Below are 27,812 nucleotides of genomic sequence, written 5' to 3'. Positions count from 1 at the left end.
GGGAAAAACATTAAGGTAAACAGAATGGATGACCCTAAACTCATAGCTAATCTCAACTATCTGGGAGAACCCCATACTTGTACCATACAGGGGGTTTGGGAAACTGAGGGAGGATTCAAGGCAGGAATCCACCCTGAGGGATGAGATATTTATGTTGATGGCTCTAGTTTCTGTTTGTGGAATGACACATTATTACTTTGGTACATTAACTGCCATGCAATTGTCAGTGATGTGGCATTCTTGATATAAGTGCATACCTACATGTCAAATATAACCCCTAAATAATTTTGGAATAATATTTATATAACAATGACCTTGTAGTCTTTGACATGAAAAAAGGGGGAAAAAAATGAAAAGAAAAACAGAATGCTGGATTAATGATCCACAAAGGGAGGTTGAATGAGCAATATCCCTGCCCAATACTGAGTGCCCAGCAGGTGGACCTAGTCACTGTGACTCTTGGTCACACATCCGAGTGAAGGAGAGTCAGATAGAGGGTCAGAAAGGGGTCTGCCCGGCAATAACTGAACCCCACCTGAAACCCCCACCTGAGAAAAAATAGGTTTAAAAGTCCCACAACAGAGGTTAAAACTGCTCAGACAAATGAATAGGAAACATTTTCTGTTTTGAATGGAAAGAAATGGGACCAGAAAACACTGCAGAAATTTTATTAGAGGAACTTTTCTTTAAAAGGAAACTACTATTGCTTTTGGTAGACATCCAATTAAAGACATGTCTTACTGATTATTTTTCCAAATGAGGCTAAGTGGCAAACATCAGAAATTGAACATTGGTTTAAGGGAGAGAGGATAAATAAAGGAGATATTGGAAATTCTTCCCCCTTATTCCATGTTATAGACTACAAGGTCGTTATATATATTTCAAAATGATTTAGGAACTATATTTTGACATGTAGGTATACACATATATCCAGAATGCCACATCACTGACTATTGCATGATGGTTAGTTTACCAAAGTAATAATGTATCATTCCACAGCACATGGAGAGATCTGGAGAAATGCACTGCATCTCAGCTCCGATATTTGTATCTAAAATTCTAATTATTTTTGACTTCTGGGAAACATAAGACGTAACATGGTGGCAGCAGGTGTTTGTGAGTAAACCCCAAACCATATAAATGAAATAAATGCTGAATTAGTTTGAGAAAAATCAACTCAAATTAGTATAGAAAGAGAAAAAAAACTGAGTGAACTGCACGAAAACGAAATGATTGCTGCCACAACCATGAATACACAGCTCTAACTCAGGATGAAATGGGAGGCCGATGATGTTGTGCAGGCATTTGATAAGTTTAAACAAGAGTGTAAATTGACATGAACTAAACATAAATCTGAAGCTGAAGCTTGATACTGAAGCACAGAGTAACATCATCCTGCTCAGACTATATCAGAAGATCTTTCCTGAAAATTTGAAAGAAAATGGTTACCTAAAGAAAGATGCTCTGAAATTCAGCAATGTCAAACTGACAACATCTGGTGGACTGAGATTCGACAGCTCGGAATGTCCCAAATCAGAGGGACACACAAAGGGAAAGCCGTTAACTGCGTGTTCTGCGTTGCTGAAACAGGTGGTCCTGCTTTCCTGGATTGAACAGATGTGAAGAGTTGCAGCTTACTTAGTAAACCATGAGATGATGGAGGCGACACTGAGGGTTGAAGGTAGTACATCCACTGGAAAATGTCCTCCTTCAGCCAGGACCACCACCATCAACATCCCTTCAGCCAGGACCACCACCATCAACATCCCTTCAGCCTTTTGTTTATGACATCTTTTGCAATCTCTCCTTTGCCTCCACCTATCACTGGCCTTCTATCCAGCTTAACCCCCTTAAACAGTATATATTTCACCACATTTCTACTTCTCTTTCGTTCAGAAGAAGAATCATGCGGACTCGAAACGTTAACTCTGTCTTTCTCTCCACAGATGCTGTCAGACCAGCTGAGTTTTTCCAGCAATTTTTGTTTTTGTTTCAGATTTCCAGCTTCTGCAGTATTTTGCTTTTATCTTAAAGTCAAACCGTATCCTGAGAAAGTCACAGCCATCTCTGAGATGGAAGTTCGAAGAGACAACAAAGAGTTGAGACGTTTCCTTGGCTTGATTCAGGACATGAGCTCTTTCATCCCTCACATGTCAAAACACACAGCAAACCTACGGGAGCTGATTAGAGAAGATGCTGAGCACCCGTGGCCAGAGTCACATGAGAGGAGCTTCAACAAGCTCAAAGAAGTAATGTGATTCAAGGAGACAATTCTATCATACGACAACCTGTCACTCTGCAAGTAGGTGCATAAGGACTGGGAGCTTCCTGGGTACAAGAGGGAAAAGTGATAGCATTTGCATTAAAAGTTCTAACACGGCTGGGACCAGATATGCTTTTGGCAGTCATGTATGGATTGAGAAGTTCAATCCACAGCTTTCTGGGAGAAAGTTCATTGTGGAGAATGATCATTGTTCACTCGAGCAGATCTACAAGAAAAATCTGTGCACAGCAGCGGCAAGGCTGCAGAGGTTACTCTTGAGGATTCAGAGTAATGATTTCACTCTGATATACAAGCCAGCAAGTGAAATGGTGCTCGGAGATGCATTATCTCATTTGTCACCACATGCGAAACATGAGATAAAATTTTGAGGTGTAAAGACCCATCACTTAGAGATGAGGCTAGCAAAGATGAATTGTTACGTATGCTCTCTCAGCTAGCAATCCAGTGGATGGCCTAATGGGTTCGGCAATCTCAGTCAGCAATACAGCAGTATTGGACTATTGGTGATGACATCTCACGAGAAGATAGTGTTCTGCAGGCCAGATCTAGAATCATCGCATCCAAAACAGTGCAGAAAGATAGAGGAAGGCCACACGGGAATGGTGAAGTGTAAGCTCAGAGGCAGTTCAGCTGTGTACTAGATATAAATCTACAAAGACATCGAAAGAATGGTTCTACATGCAGTGAATGCCAGAGGTTTAGAAATGCACAGCAGAATGACTGAAATATCACTCAGACTATGGTAAATGGGAGGAGCTGATTTATTCACACACAATCAAGAATGAATTCTCTATCCCAGAGGGCTGTGGAGGCTCAATCATTCTGTTCAAAGCAGAGGTTGATAGATTTCTAGAAACCAATGACATTAGGGGATACGGGGATAGTGCGGGGAGATGGCCTTGAGGCAAAAGATCAGCCATGATCGAGTTAAATGGCAGAGCAGGCTTGAGGGGCCGAATGGCCTACTCCTGCTCCTATGTTCCTAATGGTGTCTCATGGTACCAGGCTATTATTCAAAGTTGCTTTTCTCTGAAAGGGGAAAGATTTGAGAGCTACAACAACCACCGCAGCAGTATAGCTTCTGTTTACTGAGAAAGGGATTCCTGAAAGAGTAATCTGTGATAAGTGAACCCAATTCACTTCATCTCCACATTACCTAAGGGGAACATGGGTTTATAGAAGGACACATCCAGGCAGTCAAGAGAACCCTCATGAAATGCCAAGAGACAGAGGAGAACCCAAACCTTACCTTATTGTCACTCCGAGCTACACTGCTCGAGGCTGACATTAAATCACCCGCAGAGCTATTCAATGGCAGAAAATACAAGGGAACTTTACCAAGCAAATGGCCAGGAGGAAGTAGACAACAACTCACTGATGAAGAGGTAGGAGGTCAACACTTCCGACAGGATGCTAAATCCTTGTCTGAGTTACTGATAGGATAATCTGTACATGTACAGGATACAATCCTGAAAACCTGTAACCAGCAAAAGTTGTTGGTGAAGCTGAGACTCCAAAGTCTTACATCACCGAGACTGAAACCAGTAACCAAATGAACAGGGAAAGGTTCCATAATCAACCTATACCTAGGCTGGAAAAGCAGAAAAGGTCATCAATAACAGCAACGTCACTAAGCAGTGAGACAACATCACCAACAAGCAGTGCAACATCAACAACATCACCAGCAAGTGACACAACAGCAGCCACATTAAGCACAACTCCGACAACACCAGGAGCAGCACACACATCACCAACTCATCACTGAGAACGATAACTCCCTAAGTCACGAGATGGAGGCACAACATCCCACCACCTTAGTGATACCGTCAATGATGTTTCTGAGAAAAGAAAATAAGCTATAAAAGACTCTTAAGGTGTCAGTTTAATTACAAAATTCGATAGTTAATTGTCCTTAGTTTAGACATAATATAAAAAATTTAATGTTTGGAACAGTTATATTGATAAGTTGAGGCATTATATTTTAAAGAAAGAGGGTTGTTATATTTTTATATTATTCAAAAAGGGTTGGACCTATATTGTGATGTGCATGTATACATGTATATCTAGAATGCCCCATTACTCACTGTTACACTCTGGTCAATGTACTGAAAAGCACAATGTATTATTCCACAGCACGTGGAAATCTGGAAAAATAAACTTGATGAAAAGCTCTTGTATCTGTGTCTACAAGTCTGATTGTTTCAAAATTCTGGGCATCACAATAATAACATTAAACTTTCCCAGTTCTAATAAAAGGTGATTGACCTGAAATGTTGGCATGGATTTTCACACAATCATAACAACTCCATTTAAAAATGGCAGGTGGGATCTGATTCAGGGATTCTGCCCCGGATTCATGTCATCCTCCACCCCCACCAACCCCCCACCGCAACCCCCCCACCCCCACCAACCCCCCATCGCAACACACCACTCCCCCACCAACACCCCCACCGCACCTCCCCACCCCCACCGCAACCCCCATCGCAACCACCACCCCCACCGCATCCCCCATCGCAACCCCCCCACCCCCACCAACCCACCATCGCAACACACCACACCCCCACACCAACCCCCCACCGTACCCCACCCCACCTCCACCGCAACCCCCCGCACACCAATTTTTGCTGACACAGGATAAGGTTGTGAGGAGCAAGCCCACACTCTGCACTCTCGACCTTGCCAGCTCCATTGTGGGGTCAGGTGAATCATAGCCCTCCCGAATTTTTGTTGAGTCAGGCCAGCTTCTCCATGACTCATGGTTCATGGCCTCACAGAGGAGTTGTGACACATAGTCCAGATTTAGGAACCTTTTGAAAGCTAAGGTCAAAAGGTCTTACCTATGCACCCCCCATGCCCTTTTCATGCACCTACCATTCCCCCCTCCATTCCAACCCAGTGCCAACCCATTCCCTCCATCCATCCCATCACCCCTTATAGCCTCCATGTGAACTCATGGCCCTTCCATGCCCATTAACCCAGTGTACACAATGTATAGAACCAATGAGCCAGAAAGTAACAATGGCACTCGGGGAACTGCTCAGAAATAAAAAGCTATTCACAAATTGTCTTTTGAAAACGTATTACTGTTTTTACAGCCGAAGTGGCTGAGAGTCCAGACTCATTAAAGGATTATCTCAGTGAGGTTCTGTTTTGACACCTGGAGAGAAGGCTTGCCTTTGCTTGATTGACACCTTTCAGTAGTTATAATACATTTTCTGTCTGTGATCAGCTTTGTTGATGTCTCAGTGTTTATTTTCACAACATTAAGAGGTGTTGAAGCTGCTGTGTTTGATACTTTAATGGTCTGTCTGATTGACACTTTTACAGGGTTGTAGGAACAACAGTGTTTTTTTCAAAAGACGATTTGTGAATGGGTGTTTTTATAGCACTTCCACACAGGTCATTGTTACTATATGGCTCATTAATTCTGTACATAGTGTACACTAGGTATAAGGGAATAGAAGGGCCATAATTTGGATTGAGTTGACATAGGAACACAGGATCAAGGAGCAGGAGTAGGCCAGGCAGATCCCCGAGCCTGCTCTCCCATTTGATAACATCATAGCTGAACCGATTGTGGCCTCAATTCTATTTTCCTGTCTGCAGCCCCATAACCCTAGACTCACTTGTGTGTCAAAAATCCATCAAACTCAGCATTGAATAAGTTCAATGACCCAGCCTCCACTGCTCTCTAGTGAAGAGAATACAGACTAATGACCATCTCAGAGAGAAATAAAATCCCCTTGTCTCCGTTTTCAATGGGAGACCTCTTATTTTTAAACCTTGTCCCCTAATTCCAGTCTCCCCCACAAGAGGAAATACCCTCCTGGTATCCACCCTATCAAGTACCCTAAGAAACTTATATGTTTCAATAAGATCCTCAGGATTATATAATTTTCAATAAGATACTATCAACATATTTAAAAGCCTCTGTTCACAAACATTGCAGAAATCCACCAAAATTGGTTTTCCTTTATGTAGTGCCCATTCCCTTGTTTTTCATGTAATACGTCACATCTCTTGGGAGTACTGACAAGTGATGACTTGGGAGATTTGTCTGCGCTTGTTCACTGAATAGAAATTCTGTATTGGTTCTGCAGTATGATGAAGTGTGCATGGTTGGAATAGGTATACATGATTTCACGATGTTCAGCACCATTCGCAACTCCTCAGATACTGAAGTAGTTCATGTTCAAATGCAGTAAGACCTGGACAACATCCAGGCTTGGGCTGACAATTGGCAAGTAACATTCACGCCACACAAGTGCCAGGCAATGACCATCTCCAACAGGAGAGAATCAAACCATCGCCCCTTGACATTCAATGGTATTACCAGCACTGAATCCCCCACTTCTAACATCCTGGGGGTTACCACTGACCAGAAACTGAACTGGACTTGCCATATAAATACAGTGGCTACAAGAGCAGGTCAGAGGCTAGGAATCCTGTAGCGAATAACTGTTAAGAAGATGTAATAATTCTTATAATGTTATTGGAATTTATTGTAAAATAGACTAATAGTGGGATGTTTTTGTGTGTCTATATGTGTCTGTGTGTGTATGAGACTTAATTGAATTAGTCTGGGTGCTTTGATCCAAGAAGGGAGGTCAGCTTTGAAATGTTAGTTGGATAACCATGGGGAAGTTTAGAAAGATAGGTATCAGGGGAACCTTTGCATTTTGAAATAAACCAGACTAGATTGTTTTCAAAGGAGGGGTGAAATGTGTCACCTCGTCAGGTGAAGTTTAGAAACAGTGTGTTTATTTTTCCTGAAGATTACTGGAAAAACTTAGTGCTATGAGAGGGTTTTATTATTAGGGAAATAAAGTCCAAAGACAGAGTGAAACAATGGGTATTTGCATTCAAAGAGGATGATATGTATAAAGAAGAGAAGACTGTTTTGTAAGGGAAGGCATTTTTAAAATTTTATAAGTATGTGAAAAAGCCTTCAGCATCTATGCCTCAAGCTGCTGTCTTCAGGGACTAAAGTGAAGAGAATGTGCTCCGAATGCGACTTGTTCAGGGTATCATGATTCTTTGCCTGGGTCTTTTAAAATCTATGTGTCTTTCTGTTGCCTTGACGAAAGTGTAACTGGGAGTTAGATTGAGTAGGGGATTTGAAATTATCATAGTAGTAATTTGTAGATCTATGTATGGATTAAAAATCATTTCTCTATTAATAAATGTTCACTCTAGTTTTGTAAAAAACCTATTAGATTTGGTGGTCTTATTACTACTGAATTCAAGGCAGGCATCTCAAAATTTATACAAATTGAAAATTAATTGTGACAGTTGTTTCAAGTTTCCCTCTGGGATTTGAACAGCTCAGCATTTACCGTCGGCTGTGTCATAACATTCTTGGGGGCTCTTTGTGGGACATATTTGAAATTCCTTGATTTGATTGGAGTTTGTAAATCTTAAGGCTATGAGTAGGAGAAGCACTTTGAATTGAGAAGTTGGGGTGAGGCTTTATGTAGTGGTGAGGCTGCAATATGGCTTTGGCGTTGCTCGGACTAGTTTGGGAGTTGAAATTATAACTTTGGCCTGTTTACAAAAGGTAACTAAAGTTAAGTTACTGGAATTGGTGGATACATTACAATTGGGGTTACCTGCAGGGGTTAATAAAGCAGATATAATTGAAGGTATAACACAACATTTGAAGTTGGAAGTGATACCTGGCACTAGTGAGTCACAGCTGGAGGTAGTGAGACTTCAGTTAGAAATGAAGAAGTTTGAACTTGAACAAACAAAGGAACTAGAAAAATTGAGCGAGAGGTAGCAGAAAAGGAAAGGGCATTTCAAAGTGAGAATGCAGAAAGATAAGAGAAAGAAAGGAAGCTAGAACTGGAATTCCAGGCAAGACAGAAGGATAAAGAAAGAGAGGCAAGGGAAAGCGAGAAGGAAAGAGAAAGGGCATACCAACTTCCAAGGCTGGAAGTTAAAAAAGAGACCTCATATTCTGAGGAAAGTTCTGCTGATGTAAAAACCTTTAATTTAAAACCCAGTGGGGAGATGTTTAAATTTGTACAAGTTCTTCCAAAGTTTGAGGAAAGAGATGTTGAAGCATTCTTTATTTCATTTGAGAAGATAGCGAAAGAGATGAAATGGCCACAGGAAAACTGGACATTGTTGTTACAATCCAGGTAGGTGGGTAGAGAACATGAGGCTTTGCTGTCAGAAGAAATGTCAATGAACTATGATGTGGTGAAAAAAGGCTATTTTGAGTGCAGATGAGTTGGTTCCTGAGGCAGATAGGCAGAAATTTAGGAATATGAGAAAACAGCCGGGGCAAACTTATATTGAGCTTGAAAAAGTAAAACAAAGTAATTTTGTTTGGTAGATACGGGCATTAAAGATAGAGACAACATATGCAGCTCTTAGAGAGGTAATTATTTTGGAAGAATTTAAAGATTCAATTCCTTCGGTAGTGAGAACTCATGTGGTGGAACAGAGGGTTGAATCTGTCAGGCAAGCAGCAGAGATAGCTGATGATTGTGAGTTAGTTCAGAAAGCTAAACCTTTTTTTCGTCACCCTTTCAAATTGGAAAAGGATAGAAAGTGGGAAGGTGAAAAGAAGGTTTGTAGTCAGGGGTGAGAAAGAGGAGGTGGAAATTGCCAGTATGTTTTTTCTAAGAATACTAAGGAAGGTGCTGAGGGCAGAAGTGACATTCGAAAATTGAGATGTTTTCATTGTAATAAAGTTAGACACATGAACTCAGTCCGCTGGAAATTGCTAGGAAAATCTGTTGGAATTATAGGGTGCAGAAAAGTTCTGGAATTAAAAATACTGTGGGTTCTGAGTTTCAGGCACAGGAAAATCCAGTGGTTTGTGTACAGATAAAACAGGAGGAACCAGTGATAGGTAAAGAAGTGCAAATATGTTCATAATTTTCCAAAAATCCTAGGACTCCCTCCTTAACAGCACCGTGGGTGTACCTACATGGACTGCAGCAGTTCAAAGAGGCAGATCACCACCACCTTCTGAAGCGCAACTGGGGATGGACAATAAATGCTGGCCTAGCCAGTGCCTCCCACATCCCATGAATGAATAATAAAAAATTAAATTCAGCTCAAATTGTGCCGCTCAGCCTGCTGGCCGATGATGTACATTGCAGAGTTTGGTGATATTCTCCCAATGTAAGCACCGGGTTTTCAATGGTTCTCCTAGGGCTCTGTCTTCCTCATCTTTGTCTTGATGTTACTATGGATGGTGACCAAGGACAGATCCTTGCCCGCAGGTCGGCCTGCAATCACTGGACCCGTGGTGTCCACAATGTAAAATATCTGGGGTAATCAGAGTGAGTTGTTGAAGTGACATTTGAGTGTAATAGATCCCAGGGATGGAATCTCCCGGTCATTGTACGCAGTGAGTTTGGCGTTGGTTGGTTGAATCATCACTTGCCATTTCTGTGGGTACATACATTTCAGTGTGTGAAATGGAATGATGTTTACACTTGTACTGGTATCCAGTTTTGCACGTGGGTTATGCTGCCCCTTCAGCTATGGGCATATTAATCTGGATGTTGGCAAAGGCTTCTGTCGGTATCACTGAGCCAATATATTCTTTGGTGTTCACCAGGCTGATTGTCTGCTCATTTTCACTGTTGGTGGTATGGTCATTCTCACCTGACCGTGTAGCTTGGCCAGACATGTCGTGGATCTTCTCTTGATGCTGTTTGGTGCACACCCTTGGTTTGTTGGAATGCTGTATCTGTCCGGCCTCTGCTTGTGCTTTATCATGACAGTGAACCACTTCTTTTGGACTTTGCTTTCAGTACTCGCACTTCCAATGTCTTCTGGTGCCACATACCTTGAGTACAGCATTAAAAGCTGGGCAATTTCTGGGTGGATGTATGAGATTGTATCTCCTGCATTGCTTACTCGTCTAGCCTGTATTGGCAATGATGCCAATGGTGGATAAATTCGGCATCGCCTGTAGACTTTTTCTACCCAATAGTCTGGTTTCATACTTGTATCTGCTTTCTAGTCACTTCTATAGTGTAGACTTTGGGCTGGTCCAAGAGGTCTTTTTGGAACACTTCTATTGGAGTAGATGCTATAACAAGCTCGATTATTCTGTCGGCTAGCTCTGCTGCCGTGAAGTCACAATCACACCCCTTGTATCGACAGCTACTGATCAATGGTCTCTGTCAGTTGTTCACTAAAGGACATGAATTCCAGAAGGTGTATTCTGAAGTTGAGCTTCAGTCGTAATTGATCTTCGAGTGTTAGACCATATTTTATTCCGATTTTTAAGGTGGCCATCTGACGGACTTGACATGTTCAGTCTGTGGAGGCCTTCATTCCCGACAGCAATTTTCATTTCAATGTTGTTTATCACAGTCAGAAGTATTGAGGTCCAGAAAACACAGCTTGATGCGTTATCAGAAGAAAGTCAACTCAGATAGGAGATCACTTGCCTTCCAGTTGAGTGTTAGAAATTTTGTGGTCATCTTTTTGCTTTTTTCAGGATTTTTAATGCTATCTGAAAGTTGTATCAGCTATTCAGATTTTCTTTCACAGCTTTTGAACTTAGTTTATCTCCAGGTTGCAGCACTTTAAGTGGCAACTGCCTTAGATGATCATTGGTTGCTGCTTGACTGCAATGGCATTGCTGTTCAGCTTTGTTTCTTCTCTCCTGGTTTAACTCTATGCTTCACCCACAAAATAGTGATTTAGGACAGAAAATGGTTACAGGGCTTCAAAATGAAAGCAAACTGTGAAAACAGTTTTTTTTACAGCTCCACTAAAACCTCACAGCTCTTATATCCTATACCCCAGCCAATGAAAGCAAGGATCCCATATACCTTCTTGACCATCTTATATCCCTGTCACATATGGGACCACACTACACTCCAAACCCAGACATGTACATTCACAGATAATCCACTGCTTCAGGCTTCAGACTCAACAAAGCAACATATTTCACCAGGCCACACTTCTGGCTGCATCCCCAGTCGAGCCTCTCAGGTTCATTCTGCCCATGTGCTCATCTCAATTCGATTCTGTGCACGTGGAAAATCTCACACTCGGAATTTGCTAATAAAGATTTACCGATACTAATAAACCTTTCTAGTATTAATAAGCTTTACTAATATCAATAAACCCTACTAATACTTAATATGCCTTACTAGTGGGAATAAACCTTCCTTAAAAATAGAAGATAAAACTCGCCAGCTACTAATTTGTTATTAATAGGTAATATTTTTAACATTTTTTAAACTCAGTCCCTGAGCAGCAATACTCACCAGCCAATCATCTTATGACTTTCACCGTGAGGTTATACTGGAACTGTATAAAACACTAGTTAGGTCACATCTGGAGTACTGCCTGCAGTTCTGCTCACTGCACTCTCGGAAAGATGTGATTGTACTATGGAGGATACAGAGGAAATTTTAGTTATGAGGAAAGATTGAATAAGCTGGAGTTGTTTTCTTTGGAACAGAAGAGGCTGAGGGGAGACCTATTTGAAGTGTATAAAATTAGGAGAGGTCTAGCTAGACTGGATAAGTAGATCCATTTCATCCGGATGTCAGGTTCCTGCTTCCAATTTGAAAATCCAGCCTGTCCATTTGGATTATATTGAATTGTCTAATTTAATTAGTTCACGTTGTAAGGTATTGCTCATGGATTGAAAGAGCAGGACTATGAAAGCAAACAGGTATGAAAAGCTGAATAATCTGCTCTGAGATCAGAAGCATTCCCAGCTTCACGGAGAGTATTATGGGACATGATGATGTCGGACGCATTTATGACATCATCACGCCAGTTGCTGATAATACAGTACGCGGGCGGGTCAAAAAGTCAGGAACCTGCCCGCGATATTTAAATATCAATTTAAAAGGCAATAGAGCTATTTAACTATCCATCTCACTGCAATAATACGGTAAAAAGATAATAATACCCCTTCAGGTTGAGAATCACGACCGGTGGGGAATTTGTTTTTTTCAGAGGCGAGCTTGTTAGGTCGAGTTTTAAAACTGCAGCTAACACCAGAGTCTCAGCTTTGCAATTAACACTTCATTGACAGCAGAGACTGCTCGTGTGACTGAGCAGAGGAACCTTTTGGATACTGTTTCATCAGGAGGACTCTCCTCTGGTTCAGAGGGTTCTTTCGATTGATTATTTTCCTGTTTGTTACCCAGGGGTGAAAAGTCTCGGAGACAGATGGCATTGTGGTCTCAGTTGGAGACACATCCTCCAGTGAGGAGGAGAGAAGGATTAAGAGGAGAAGCAGGATGAGAAAGGTGAGAGGAAGAAGGGAGCACAGGGGCGCTCAGGATGCTGTGGTTCCTCAGGAAGGAGGCAGGGTAATGCCAGACCCCAATGGGCAGGAGGAACCCAGAAACCCTCAGCGGAGGCACAAATGAACTTATTCTGTCCCAAGAATATACAGGCAGAGATTCAGCTACCTGCAACTGAGTGAGACTCCGTGACTTTCAGGAGTCACTGTGACATCACTATGTGAGATGCTGACTGGGGAGATCTCACCCAATCACCTGGTGCCTGTCACATTGAAGGTAACAGTGGAGCTTTACTTCTTCACAACAGACACATTCCAGGCAGCCTGTGGAGATCTCAGTGGGATAACACAGCCTGCTGCACACCACTGCATCAAGGTGTTCACAGATACAATATTCCAAAGGGCTGGGAATTACATCCCCTTCACACAGGATGACCAAGGCCAAATGGATAAGGCTGAGGATTTGCAGCGATTGCAGTTTTCCCCCGGGTGCAGGGAGCCACTGACTGCATGCACGTAGCCACTAAGTCTCCTGCTGGACAGCCATGCACCTTCAGAAACAGAAAGGGCTTCCACTCGATCAATGTCCAGCTGGTGTGTGACCATATTCAGCAGGTCATGCAGGTGTGTGCCAGGTACCTGGGCAGCAGACACGACTCATACATCCTCAGGAACTCTCAGATTCCAGACCTCTTCACCAGCCCGGATGCATAAGAGGGACGGATTCTAGACATTAAGAGCTATTCACTGAAAAGATCTCTAATGATGCCTGTGAGGGTGTCCAGAACTGACACAGAAAGGAGATACAATGTGAGTCACAGCAGCACCAGGGCCATAGTGGATGTCATGAGGTGTCATAATTTTCACAATATTTTTCCGGTTTATTGTAAAGTAGGTTTATGGGGGTAAATAGTTACGTCTGTCTGTGTGTGGCATTTAATTTCATTTTGTAACTCTTTCGAGTCAAAACCAAATAAACTAAATTAACAAACCAAGGGACAAATGAAAAAGCAGCCCCTTAAACGGGAAACTGCAAAAACAAAAGACAAAATTTGAAGCAAACTTACAAACATTAATCCAAAATGTGATCAAACTGGTCAATAAAACACCCCAGTGCCCACGGTGCCCACCGAGAACGGAAGGCCTCAACGGTGCCAGCGGGGACTGCGTGCTCCGTCTCCAGGGACTCCCGGCCGCAAACATAGGCACAGAAGACGGGGAGACATTCGGGCCTGATGACCCCCTGGATCATCCACTGCCTGGGCCTGATAAAGGCCAACTTGGCCGGGCCCAGGAGCAGGTTCACGAGGAGATGCTCCTCCCTCCCCGTCTCCCTCCTCATTGGGTGCCCGCAGATCAGGAGCGTGGGACTGAAGTTCAAGCAAAACAGAAGCAAAAGGTTCTTCAAGTAACTAAAAAGGGGGTGCAGCTTATAACAACCTATATAAGTGTGGTCCACGGACTCCACAAGGCCGCAAAAGACGCAGACATCTTGGGAGTCCGTGAACCGACACATGCTACGGTGGTATGGGACTGATGCCTGCAACACCCTCCACCCCAGGTCCCTGATGGAAAGGAGGAGGACTTCCATGTAGAGAGCCCCCCCACTGGGGACCTCTGCCACTGAAGGGCAACAAGGTATGTCAGGGCGTGTCCGGGTGGTGGCTGAGGGAAAGGGAGTGAAGAGTATGCAGCAGCAGCCCATACAGGAACCCCCTTCGCACCATGCTAAAGGACACAGAGGGCATTTCCGCGAGGCGACTCAGGTTGTAGGGCTCCAGCTCCAGAGGGAGGGTTTGAGATTTGGGGCGAATGTGGAATTCTGTCCAAACAGGGGTACGCTCTGAAGGAAGGCCACCGCACACCTGCACCATCTCGAGACCCAGAATGACATCAGGGCTGGGCATGACCATCCTAAGGTCTTGAATGACATTGGCTGTGAGCCAGATACATACCGATGCACCTGGTGCCAAATCCTGCAGAAGCATCCAGCCCACTCCTCCGCCATCCGACACATCCCCTGTCCTGGTCACCCCGGCAGCCACAGCCCTCCTCTCCGCCAGCCACCGAAAATGGTGGAAGTGCGGATTCCTGAGCAGCGGCTCTCTGACGATATTGATACTCTTCAACAACTTCATTACTCACACATGGGCATAGATCAGACGAGAAGACTCGTAAGAGGGTCAGTCTATTGGCCGGGTATGAACAATGACATTGAAGTCATCATCAAGAAATACAAGGCATGTCAAGAGCACATGTCAATCAACACAAAGCACCATTGATTCCACATAAAGTTCTTACGCATCCTTGGCCCAACGTCAGATTCTACCTCTTTCATGTCCATGGCACATTCTTCATCATCATGGTCGACTACAAATACCCAATTATTCGACAATTGCACAATATGTTAAGCATAACTGCCACATGCAATCTTAAGGGCTGTTTTCAGTTTATTTGGTGTGCCTAGACAGATCATTATGGATAACAGTCTGCAAGTTATTGGTAAACCATTTTGGGATATGTATGAGAAATGGAATATCAATCACACTACTTCTTCTCCTCATTACTCTAGATCGAACAGCCTAGCTGAACGAATGATTCATGCAGTGAAATCCCTAATTCTCAAATGTAGACAGACCAAGCAAGATCTACACATTGCAATGTTACATCTCAAACAACACCTTAAATGCAACTATTCCATCACCAGCAGGGCACATGCTTGGCAGACCAGTGCTTATCAACTCTTACCCACTCGAATTCCTCAGAAACTAAAGAGCAAATTTTAAAACTACAAAATAAGGTGACTAATGTGTACAATAAAAATTCAGGTACAGAATTGTGAAATTTACAGTTGGGGTAATGAGTTTACATCCAGGATCCCACAAGCAACCAGCTGAGGTGACAAGGATTTGTTCAGAATCAAGGTCCTATGAAGTCATTACACACAAAGGTGCAACAGTGAAGCATAACCGGAGACAAATCAGATCCATTCCAGCTCCTCGACCACCGTACAGTCCTACTGCATCCAGGACAAGATCCCAAATACAACCAGGAACAACATCCAAGAATGACAATCCCACAGATCACTGTGAGCAATTAAAGAAACCTCCAGACGAGGTTACCATTGCATCTGGGAGTACCAGCTGATTATCTTTACGCTTTAGAGACTCACAGATTCATCAGTTCTATGCACTTGTGTAACGGGGACTAAACATGAGCATGTATTGTAAATAGTTAAACTTCTTTGAAAGAGGGGAAGGTGACATTCAAAGACAGAGCAGTGCGCATAACTTACAGTGAGTGAGAGAGAGAGGAAAATTGACAGGCGGAGAGAGGTGAGATCGTGACTGACAGAGAGAGAGTGTGTGTGACATGCACAGAGAGGGGGAGAGAGAGAAAGAGGGGGCATAATCGGCAGTGAGAGGGAGAGGGTGACAAAAACAGAGAGAAAGAGGGAGAGAATGTGCCAGGCAGAGAAAGCACATGACTGGCAGTGAGAGACAGAGAGAGACAGAGAGTGACGAGCAGAGCGAGAGGGAGTTAGAGAGAGTGACAGGTGGCCACGACAAGCAGAGGCACAACATAGGGAGTGGGAGCATGACAGACATAACAGCATAAGAAATGGGAACGGGAGTAGACCATTCAGCCCCTCGAGGCTACTCCGCCATTCAATACGATTATGGCTGATCTGCTTGTGCTTCAAATTCCACATTCCCGTCTACCCCCGAGAACCTCTGGTCCCCGTGCCTAACAAGAATCTCTCTACCTCTGCCTTCAAAATATTCAGTGACCCTGCCTCCACCACATTCTGAGGCAGAGTTCCAAATTCCTACAACCTTCAGAGAGAAAAAATTTCTCCTCATCTCTGTCCCAAAAGAGCGACACCTAATTTTAAAACAGTGCCCCCTAGTTCTGGACTCATTCTTAAGAGGAGCCATCCTTTCGAAGTCCACCTTGTCAAGGCTCCGCTCTACGGGCCACATCGTCCGCATGCCTGACACGAGACTCCCGAAACAAGCACTTGACTCGGAGCTTTGATAGGGCAAGTGAGGCCCAGGAGGGCAGAGGAAACGCTTCAAGGAAACCTCCAAAGGCTCCTTGAAAAAGTGCAACACCCCACCAACATCTGTGAGTCCCCAGATCAAGACTGCCTGAGGTGGAGGGAAAGCATCTGGGAAGGTGCTGAACACGGTGAACCTCATCGCCAAGGGCTATCTGAAGCCAAACATTGACAGCGAAAGGAGCGCATGGCAACCCAGGCACCCCACCCACTGTACCCCAACCACCCCACCCACCCTACCCCCTGCCACCCTCTGCCCCACCTGTGACAGAGACTGTAGGTCACACATTGGACTCTTCAGTCACCTGAGAACTCATTTTTAGTGAGGAAACAATTCATTCTCGACCCCGGGGACTGCCTAAGAAGATGAACATTGTGCAATGATCAGTGAACATCTCCACATCTGATGTTATGACAGACGGAAGGTCATTAATGAAGCAGTGGAAGATGGTTTGACCTAGGACACTGCTCTGAGGAACTCCTGCAGTGATGTCCTGGAGCTGAAATGACTGACCTCCAACAACCACGACCATCTTCCTTTGTGCTAGGTATGACTCAAACCAGTGGAGACTTTTCCCCCTGATTCCCATTGACTCCAATTTTGCCAGGGCTCCTTGATGCCACACTCGGTGAAATGCTGCCTTGGTGTCAAGGGCAGTCACTCTCACCTCACCTCGGGAGTTCAGCTCTTTTGTCCATGTTTGAACCAAGGCTGAAATGAGGTCAAGAGCTGAGTGAACATGGCGGAACCCAAGCTGAGCATCAGTGAGCAGGTTATTGCTAAGCAAATCCTGCGTGATAGCACTGTTGACGACCCCTTCCATTACTTTACTGATGATCAAGTGTAGACTAATGGGGTGGTAATTGGGCAGATTGGATTTGTCCTGCTTTTTACGTGCAGGACATACCTGGGCAATTTTCCATATTGCTGGGCAGATGCCAGTGTCTTAGCTGTACGTGAACAGCTTGGCTAGGCAGGCAGCAAGTTCTGAAGCACCAGTCAGTATTATTGCCGGAATATTGTCAGGGCCCATAGCCTTTGCACTGTTCAGTGCCTTCAGCCATTTCTTTATATCATGTGGAGTGAACCAAATTGGCTGAAGACTGGCATCTCTGATGCTGGGTTCCTCCAGAGAAGGCTTAGATGGATCATCCACTCGGCACTTCTGGCTGAAGATTGTTGCAAATGCTACAGCCTTATCTTTTTCACTGATGTGCTGGGGTCCCCCATCATTGAGGATGCAAATTTTGTGGAGCTTCCTCCTCCAGTGGGTTGTTAATTGTCCACTATCATTTACAACTGGATGTTGCAGGACTGCAGAACTTAGATCTGATCCATTGGTGGTGGAATCACTTAAATCTGTCTATCACTTGCTGCTTATGCTGTTTGGCATGCAAGTAGTCCTGTGTTGTAGCTTCAGCAGGTTGGCGCCTCATTTTTAGGTATGCCTGGTGCTGCTCCTGGCATGCCCTCCTGCACTCTTCATTAAACTAGGGTTGATCCCAAGGCTTGGTGGTAATTGGAGAGGGGGGGATACGCTGGACCATGAGGTTACAAATTGTGGTTGAGTACAATTCTGCTGCTGATCATGCGCCTCATGGTTTCCCAGTCTTGAGTTGCTAGATCTGTTTGAAACACCACACACCATAATGGAGGGGATCCTCAAAGTGAAGGCAGGCCTTTGCCTCCACAATGTTGAGGACTCCCAGGGCAACTCCCTCCTGAGTGTATACCACTGTGACACCACCTCTGCTGCTGGTGGGAGGGGACATATCCAGGGATGGTGATGGTGCTGTCTGGGACATTGCCTGTAGGCTATGATTCCGTGAGTATGACTATGTCAGGCTGTTGCTTGACTAGTCTGTGAGACAGCTCTCCAAAAGTTGGCAATTTTTAGAAAGGAGGACTTTGCAGGGTTGACAGGGCTGAGTTTAGCATTGTCGTTTCCGGTGCCTAGGTCATTGCCAGGTAGTCCATCCAGTTTCATTCCTTATTCACTTGTTTTTAACAGTTTGATACAACCGAGAAGCTTGCTAGACTATTTCAGAGGACACTGTAAGAGGCAGCCAGATTGCTGTGGGTCTGGAGTCACATGTAGGGCAGGCCAGGTGAGGACGACAGATTTCTTTCCGTAATGGACATTCATAAACCAGATGGGTTTTTACAACAATCGACAATGGTTTCATGGTCAACATTAGACTTATAATTCCAGATTTTAATTGAATTCAAATTTCACCATCTGCTGTGGTGGGATTCGGACCCAGGCCCCTGGAGCATTACCCTGGGCCTCTGGAATACTAGTCCAATGACAATGCCACTCCCTCCCTGTTGCCTGGAAGGATCCAGGTGCAGAGAAATTCAGGACAGCAGTAACGTGACTGCCACGAACAGTAATAGGGCTGGATTTTATGCTGAGGGTGGGATCCACACACCCTCATGTAAATTTCAGGGGCAATCACACTGCTGCTGAGTCAACTAGCCTCAATTCGGCCAAAGTCAGGTGACCACCTGACACCTCCCCTGCTAGCCTTAAAATTATGAGGTGGGGTGAGACTAGGTATTGTGTAATGAGAAAGGAATAATTGGCAATCTAGTTGTGCAAGGCCCTTTGGGGTTGAGCGACCATAATATGACAGAATTCTTCATCAAGATGGAGAGTGACGTAGTTGATTCTGAGACTTGGGTCCTGAATCTTAATAAAGGAAACTACAATGGTTTGAGGCGCGAGTTGGCCATGATGGATTGGGAAAGGTTACTTAAAGTGATGACGGTTGATAGGCAATGGCAAACATTCAAAGAGCGCATGGGTGAACTGCAACAATTGTTTCTTCCTGTCTGGCGCAAAAGTAAAACAGGAAAGGTGGCCAAACCATGGCTTACAAGGGAAATTAGAGACAATATTAGATGCAAGGAAGAGGCATTCAAATTGACCAGAAAAAACAACAGACCTGAGGATTGGGAGCACTTTAGAATTCAGCAAAGGAGGACCAAGGGATTGATTAAGAAGGGGAAAATAGAGTACAAGAGTAAGCTTGCAGGGAACATAAAAACTGACTGTAAATGTTTCTATAGGTATGTGAAGAGAAAAGGATTGGTGAAGACAAATGTAGGTCCCTTGCAGTCAGAAACAGGGGAATTTACAATGGGAACAAAGAAATGGCTGACCAACTAAATACATACTTTGGTTCTGTCTTCACAAAGGAGGACACAAATAACATACCAGAAATGTTGGGGAACACAGGGTTTAGTGAGAGGGCGGAACTGAAAGAAATCAGTATTAGTAGGGAAATGATGTTGGGGAAATTGATGGGATTGAAGGCCGATAAATCGCCAGGGCCTGATAATCAACATCCCAGAGTACTTAAGGAAGTGGCCCTAGAAATAGTGGATGCATTGGTGGTCATCTTCCGAGATTCAAAGACTCTGGAACAGTTCCTACAGATTGGAGGGTAGCTAATGTAACCCCACTATTTAAAAAGGGAAGCAGAGAGAAAACAGGGAATTATAGACCAATCAGCCTGATGTCGGTAGCGGCGAAAATTCTAGAGTCCATTATAAAAGATTTAATAGCTGGAATGTGGAAAACAGTGGCAGAATCGGACAGAGTCAGCTTGGATTTATGAAAGGGAACTCATGCTTGACAAATGTACTGGAATTTTTCGAGGATGTAACTAGTAGAGTTGATGAGGGGGAGCCAGTGGATGTGGTTTATTTGGACTTTCAGAAGGCTTACGACAAAGTTCCACATAAGAGATTGGCGTGTAAAATTAAAGCGCATAGGATTGGGGTAGTGTATTGAGATGGATAGAAAACTGGTTGGCAGAGAGGAAACAAAGAGTAGGAATAAACGGGTCTTTCTCCGAATGGCAGGCAGTGACTAGTGGGGTACCGCAGGGATCAGTGCTGGGACTCCAGTTATTCACAATATATATTAATGACTTAGATGAGGGAATTAAATGTAATATCTCCAAATTTGCAGATGACACAAAGCTGGGTGGGAGGGTGAGCTGTGAGAAGGATGCAGAGGATTAAATTGGGGGTCGAATAGTGGTATTGTCACTGGGCTGGAAATCCAGAGCCCCAATGTAATGTTCTGGTGACCTGGGTTCCAAACCCACCACAACAGATGGTGGAATTTGAGTTCAATAAAAAAATGTAGAATTAAAAAAAGTCTAATGATGTTGTTGATTGTTGTGAAAGCCCATCTGGTTCACTAATGTCCTTCAGGGAAGGACATTTTAGCTGGTCTGGCCTATATGTGACTCCAGACTCACAGCAATGTGGTTAACTCTTAAAATACTCTCTGAACAAGGGCAACAAACGCTGGCCTAGCCAGCAATGCCCACGTCCCATGAACGAATAATTATTAAAAAAATTGTGTGGGTGGGCTGGCCACCCACACTGTGGTGGAGTGGACTCTGTGTGGACATTAGGGAAAAGACATTTTGTTGAGGTGAATTATAAACCGGCAGAGTTAAGGCAGTCACAGTTCCTGCCTATTTAACTCCATTTAGCACCCACAGTGAGAGAGAAATCATAGGACAATCCAGACAAACAAATTCCACTGGCCCACTCACTCCCCCTATCATTTAGTATGTTTATTTTATGTTCAGTGTTACTGAAGACATGAGGAATATTGAACATTTGAAAGGTTTGATTCCCAAATGTAATCGAACACTGATTGATCGTGGGCTTTCAGAAAACCAGCCTCCAGTAAAAGCAGCAGCATTTTTCAGTTTTCAAATGTAGCTCCCGCCTGTCCCTTACATTTCTGACCAGTCTACTGATCGAGTGGGAAACAGAAGTGGCACCGACAGACAATATGGAAATCCTCAAGACTCCAGGATTTGGTACAGCGGCAGGAACGGGACAGATGGAATTTCAGCAGATCCCAGATCTGTCCTGAAAATACATCCATTGGGAATTCTGGGCCAGGCTAAGTGTTCAGCAAAAAAATATCAAATGGAAACAGATCAGACAATTATATATTTTAACAGAAAACTAACTGAAGTAAAATCTAGTCAGTTACAGTACAATTAGATATTCATTATAAAGAGACAGATCCCTTCAACTAATAACAGAGAGAGCTGTTTAATAGCTGGTGTCAGGAAGCTCACACCCACCTGTATTAATCACCGTCAGCATCTTTTTCCACACTCTGTACTGCAGTAACCCAATGTACTTCCCCACATTTATTAAAGGGTAAACCTTCTGTGGCTCTGGGAGAGTTCGCTTCACTCTGAAACAGGAGATAAAGGTCAGTGTTGGATCATTCCAGGGTGAGGGAGAAATATGTTAGAAATAAAAATCAAATCAAGGGTGTAAATTTTACCTTTTCTGTAGATCTTGAATTTTCTGTGGAACAAGAACAATTATTAATGTTTGTGTTTGGAGAGCATTTTATCACAAAAAGTAAAGAAACAAACTGGATTCCACAGAAAAGTACATTATAAATATAGCAAGTTATTGGACTGCCTCTTCCTGTCCTCACTGGACTGTGAGTTACTCCACAATATTACAAATGACTCGATCTTACTGCACAACACAACTCAGAGGTACAATCCAATTGTAAAATCCTGATGGATGTCCAATTATTGAAATTAATTTAACAGCACTGTGGGTATACATACACCACAGGGACTGCAGCTGTTCAAGAAGGCAGCTCACCACCACCTTTTCAAGGGCAATTAGGGATGGGCAACAAATGCTGGCCTAGCCAGCAATGCCCACTTCCCATGAAGGAATAAACAAAACAGTTGCTTGGTAGAACAGAACTTGAATATTGATGAAAAGAGACGTTACTTGTGAAAAAATTTCAGATGAAAAGATTATTTTCTCTTTTCAGCAATAATTAATTAATTGTTTAAAGAGAATTACTTTAATGATTTCATTTAATAATTTGTATGTGTCCTGGAGACAAATGTTTCTGTGACTCTGTACCAGTGTTGTCCAATAGAAATCACGGACTATCCTAGAAAGACGGGGAAATCTGCAATGTTAGTTTTACATTCAGCCTTGGGGCTAATCAAACTTGTCTTTGAATCTTTGTCTGTAGTTATACTACAGATAGCGTCTCAGGCCACTCTGTGTAACCTGAAAACCTGAACCATACAGAATATGATAATGTCGGGTACACTTGCTGTGAGTCCCACTGAGCTCAGTGACCAACCAGCTGAGTGGGACCTCCATTGTCAGAGGTACCAGGTTTCAGCTGAGATGTTAAACCGAGGCTTCTTCTGTCTGTTCAGGTGAAGGGAAAAGATCCCAAGACACTACTCCAAGAAGAGCACTGGAGTTCTCTCAATGTCCTGTTTAACATTTATCCCCCAGCCAGCACTGTTAAAATAGATTAATCAGCACTTAAATATACAGCAGAGAATTAACAAAAGTAAGGACACAGGGTGTTCATTGAACTTGCTGGGAAATTCTTCAATTCAAATTGATCTTAATTTAAATGTTTGCAGAGTGGAGATTCCCCCTCCCACTCTCTGGACATTTAACCATTTAACTGCTGGGAGAAAGTTTTACCTATATGTGTATCTGATCCTGTGGAGAGCTCTCTCCTGGACAGAATCATTACAGATCTAGCCAGTGAGGAGCAAAGCATTGTAAACATGGTAATGCCTGGATGGATCCTGGACTGCAGTTCCCAGTCACAGCTGAACTGGAAAAGTACACCCAGGGTAGAATGGTCTGACCCTTCTGAGGGTTTCTCACTCTGTATGAAGCTGCTTTTCCTCATTGTTCAATTTAATGGAATTGACCTCCTAGAATATCACGGTAAACAAGCTCCAGATGTAGTAATTTCCAAGTTAAAGGCAGCCGTTAATGACCTTGGGTGTAAGACAGAGGAAACCAAATGTCACAGGTGATTGGTATTATTTTGCTCAGTGAATTTTATATTCTAGATATCGATGACACAACCTGTTCATTCTTCACGACAGTCTCAAAGAAAAGAGGTGAAGGAGAGAGAAATAAATAACAGGCACCGTTAAAAACTTGATGTTGTCCTGTTCACTCAGCTCTTGTTCAATATCCCGAACAGTGACTAAAAGCGATGACATTTCCTCCGTTATCTTCTCAATCCTCTCCTTCATCTCCTGACTCTTTTTCTCTTTCTCCAGGTTCAGATCCTCCAACACGATTCTCTCTTCCTCACGGAGAAACTGGTGCAGTTTTTCAAATTCGGCTGTAATCTGTTTCTCTGCCTTTACACTTTGGTCCTTTGGAAATTATCAGTGAGGTTGATAAATCAAATGAGGATTTTAAAAAGGTTATTCAGCCTGAGCAGTTCTGTTCATATCAGAATATTATACAGAAAAAATATTCCCAATCTAGTTAATCCACATCCAGATAATTTATTGAGATGTATGTATGATTTATTTTAAACAGAGAAAGTTATTCTCTAATGTTCTGAAATCTAGTTACTTCATTATACATTAGATATAATAGATGATAGATGATCAGATGATAATTTATTCAGAAGAGGGAGCTCTAACTGAGGATCAAGTTGCTAATTTCTTAATTGGCTTATTGGTGAATATCTTGTACTTAAAACCCCAAGTTTTGGACTCCCTGTCAAACAGAAACATCTTCTTAACATCTACACTATCAAAAACTTTCATAATTTTAAAGGACTCTCTCAGGTCACCTCACAGATTCTCTTTTCCAGCTGGTTGAATCTTTCCCTAAAGGTATAACCTCTCAGTTCTGGTATCATCTTTGTAATTATATTTTTGCGCCTTCTCCACTGCCTCTTTATCCTTTTTGTAATATGGAGACCAGAATTCTGCACAGTACAATTCTGGATGTCTATAATTCTGTACAGAATGTCAAACAAAATAAGATTTGAAGTACCTGAATGTGGGTTAATGTTTTCTCATAATCACTTTTTACAGCATCACATTCCTTCTTCTTGTCCAGGATCAGCTTCTGTAAATTTTGCAGTTCCTCCTGATGAAAGAAGGACAATTGATTTGTACATTTTTCAGAAATAAACACCCCAAAATTAAACATCATACAGTTAAAATTAAAAATCTGAAGGCTCTTATTGTGGGGTACCTATTGCTTCACATTCAGCAGTTTGGTTGAAAAATGCTATCAAAAGTTTTCATCTTGCCCTCATCAGGACAATTCACAAGAAATTGGCAACATTAAGGGGACAACAATTTACACTGCTGGGAAGAGTGCTGATTGGTTGGCAAGTGGACTCTGATTGGTGGAGGCGTTGCCATGGAGAATGCAGCATGGTTAACTGTCCAGATACGAATTTGATTGTTTAGTGTGATAATTTGATGTGTAATATACCTTTAAGAAGAATGGTATACAGGATGATTAAATGATCGTGTCATCCAATAGCTGTGTAGCTCAGGCTACCTCTGTAGTTAGTCGTCTTGAGTTAGGTTTTGTGTTAGAAGCACACAAGTGTAACAGCTGTGTCCCTTGTGTAAATAAACAGTATGTGCTTCATCTAATATTGGTCTGCTGATCTGTTCTTTCTTCTGTACCAACTCGGCCATCCTGAATCTGCGTGCAACTCGTATTCTTTAGTCCCAGCAAATGGGTATTGAGAACACAACATTTAGCAAGTGTTGTCTAATCCTGATTGTGCTAAGAATTACACTGAAAATCAATTTAAGATTATCAGTCGGTCTTTCAGTGTGGCTCACTTATGCATGCTAGAAGCCACAAATATTCACACACAGGGCCCTGTGCTTAGCAGGCAGAAGGAGCCCACGTGCTGCACCTTTTACAACTAAACAAAAGCTTGGGGGACAGCCATTCCCTGGTTCACTCCCCAGGGCAAAGCCTTGACCAATCACAGTTGACCTGGTTTGAATTTTGAACAAAAGCTCATTCATGCCTTTGTTACCTCCAGAATGTTCCAACGCACTCCTGGCTGCTCTCCCACATTCTACCCTCCATAAACTTGAGGCCATCCAAAACCCTGCTGCCCATCTTCTTACACCATGCCCCATTCACCTATCATCACGGTGCTTGCTGACCTACATTTGCTCCCGCAAAAAACACCTCGATTTTAAAGTTTGCATCTGTAATAAAACATTGTGTAATAACTTTATAAAATCCTAAAACAGCGACGTCCGTTACCTCTGTTGTTTTTCCCTTTCAAGAATCTATTTATTTACCTCATTTCTGTTCCCTCTTACCTTGTACATTCCGACAGCTTCTTTAATCGGCATGAAGCGGTGCTCTCTGTGTTCCCGCGAATCTCTACAAATCAGACAGATCAATTTCTTGTCAGTTTCACAAAACAGCTTCAGTTCTTCCTCATGTTCCTCACAGTGAAGTTTACTTTCCTTCTCTCTCAGGTTCACCTTCATTTTTCCAGCTTTCTCAGCCAAATTCGCTAAGGCCCGATTTATTCTGAGGTTTCTTTCCGGAAACTCTTCTCTACATTCCGGGCAGGAATTTATCTCCTTCTCTTCCCAACACTGGGTGATACAGGAGCGGCAGAAGTTGTGTCCACATTCCAGTGAAACTGGTTCGGTGAAGAAATCAAGACAAATGGAACAAATTGCCTCCTCAGTCCAACTCTCCTCCTGCTGTCTGGAAGCCATGTTCACACTCAGCACTTCCTGATTCGAACCACTTTCAGTTTCAATGTTCCTGCGCTGCTCCTGAACACATTCAGTTCGGTAATTCCCTCAGGACTTTCACTGCAAACACAAGAATTATTAAGATGAAAGCAAAACACTGCGGATGCTGGAAACCTGAAACAAATACAAAAATAGCTGGGTTTTTCCAGGTATTTTTGTATTTGTTTCAGATTTCCAGCTTCCGCAGTATTTTGCTTTTATCTTAGTGATTAATTGATTGCCATTCCTCTTCAAGGAATCCCTACCTTGAAGAAGTATTGTTCTTCTCTCCGACAGGATTTCCACCTGTCTCTTTTGCCCTGATCACCTTCATTGTTTTCCATTTCTCTCCTGATGTTTGCACCACCGTTAACACCCCTTTGTCCTTTTGTCTATGACATCTTTGGCAATCTCTCCTTTGCTTCTACCTATCATTGGTCATCTACCCAGCTCTACCTGTCCCACCCCTCCTCAACCAGTTTATATTTAACCTCATTTCTTGTATTTCCTCACTTCTGATGAAGAGTCATACAGACTCGAAATGTTAACTGTATTCCTCTCTGCAGATGCTGTCAGACTTGTGGAGTTTTTCCAGGTTTTTGTTACAAACTGAAACATATTGTCCAGCTCCTCCTGACCTTCCCCTTTTAATCCACGATGATCCTCTCAATCGTCACTTTGCTGGTCACTCCATTTAACTGAAGTCCCTCATCCCTGGTCCCATTCTGGTAAATCTCCCCTTGCACCATCCCTTCGGCCTTGATATTCTTCCCAAAGTGCGGTGCCCAGAATTGGCTGTAACTTCGGTGGATGAGCAGTGGAAACTGCTCCAGGATGGTATGTTGCCTCCCTGGTGCAAGGGTCAAGGATGTCTCAGAGCGGCTAAAGGACATTCTGAAGGGGGAGGGTGAACAGCCAGTGGTCGTGGTATACATTGGTACAAACGACATAGGTTAAAAAATGTTATGAGGTCCTAAAAGCAGAATATAGGGAGTTAGGAAGTAAACTGAAAAGTAGGACCTCAAAGGTAGTGATCTCAGAATTACTGCCAGTGCCACGTACTAGTCAGAGTAGTAATAGCAGGATATATCAGATGAATACTTGGCTGAAGAGATGGTGTGAGGGGGAGGGTTTCAGATCCCTGGGACATTGGCATTGGTTCTGGGGGAGGTGGGCCCAGTACAAACTGGACAGGTTACACCTGGGCAGGACTGGGACTGATGTCCTCAGGGGAATATTTGCTAGAGCGGTCGGGGAGGGTTTAAACTAAAATGGCAGGGGCATGGGAACCTACGCAAGGAGTCAGAGGAGGAGGAATAAAGGGCAAGAACAAAAGACAGAAAGGGGAATAAGAAAAGTGATAGACAGAGAAATCAAGGGCAAGAATCAAACAGGGCCTCAGTGAAAAATAGTGGAATGGGACAAGTAATGTTAAAAAGGAAAGCCTTAAGGCTTAATGTCTTAATGCGAGGAGCATTCGCAATAAAAGTGGATGAATTAACTGCGCAAATAAATGTAAACAGGTGTGATATAGTCGGGATTATGGAGACATGGCTGCAGGGTGACCAGGGATGGGAGCTGAACATCCAGGGGTATTCAGTATTTAGGAAGGACAGACAAAAAGGAAA

The 27,812-nt window shown here is 43.2% G+C and overlaps 1 protein-coding gene across 1 annotated transcript in view; it reads right to left on the bottom strand.

Annotated features, from left to right (window-relative positions):
- LOC144695611 (zinc-binding protein A33-like) overlaps positions 1-26,258 on the bottom strand; it is a 35,483-nt gene extending 9,225 nt beyond the window's left edge. Inside the window, exons 1-6 of the mRNA XM_078566509.1 lie at positions 25,756-26,258; positions 24,446-24,541; positions 23,578-23,811; positions 21,921-21,943; positions 21,712-21,827; positions 4,054-4,122 (exon numbers count right to left, since the gene is read on the bottom strand). Coding sequence (XP_078422635.1) covers positions 4,054-4,122; positions 21,712-21,827; positions 21,921-21,943; positions 23,578-23,811; positions 24,446-24,541; positions 25,756-26,166 — 949 coding nt within the window. The 5' untranslated portion in view covers positions 26,167-26,258. The remainder of the gene's footprint in view (positions 1-4,053; positions 4,123-21,711; positions 21,828-21,920; positions 21,944-23,577; positions 23,812-24,445; positions 24,542-25,755) is intronic.
- Positions 26,259-27,812: the final 1,554 nt, after the last annotated feature.

Source organism: Cetorhinus maximus, chromosome 21 (assembly GCF_964194155.1).
Source record: "Cetorhinus maximus chromosome 21, sCetMax3.hap1.1, whole genome shotgun sequence".
NCBI lineage: Eukaryota > Metazoa > Chordata > Chondrichthyes > Lamniformes > Cetorhinidae > Cetorhinus > Cetorhinus maximus.
Note: the sequence above shows the minus strand (reverse complement) of the source record. Positions and strands in the feature narration are given on the sequence as shown.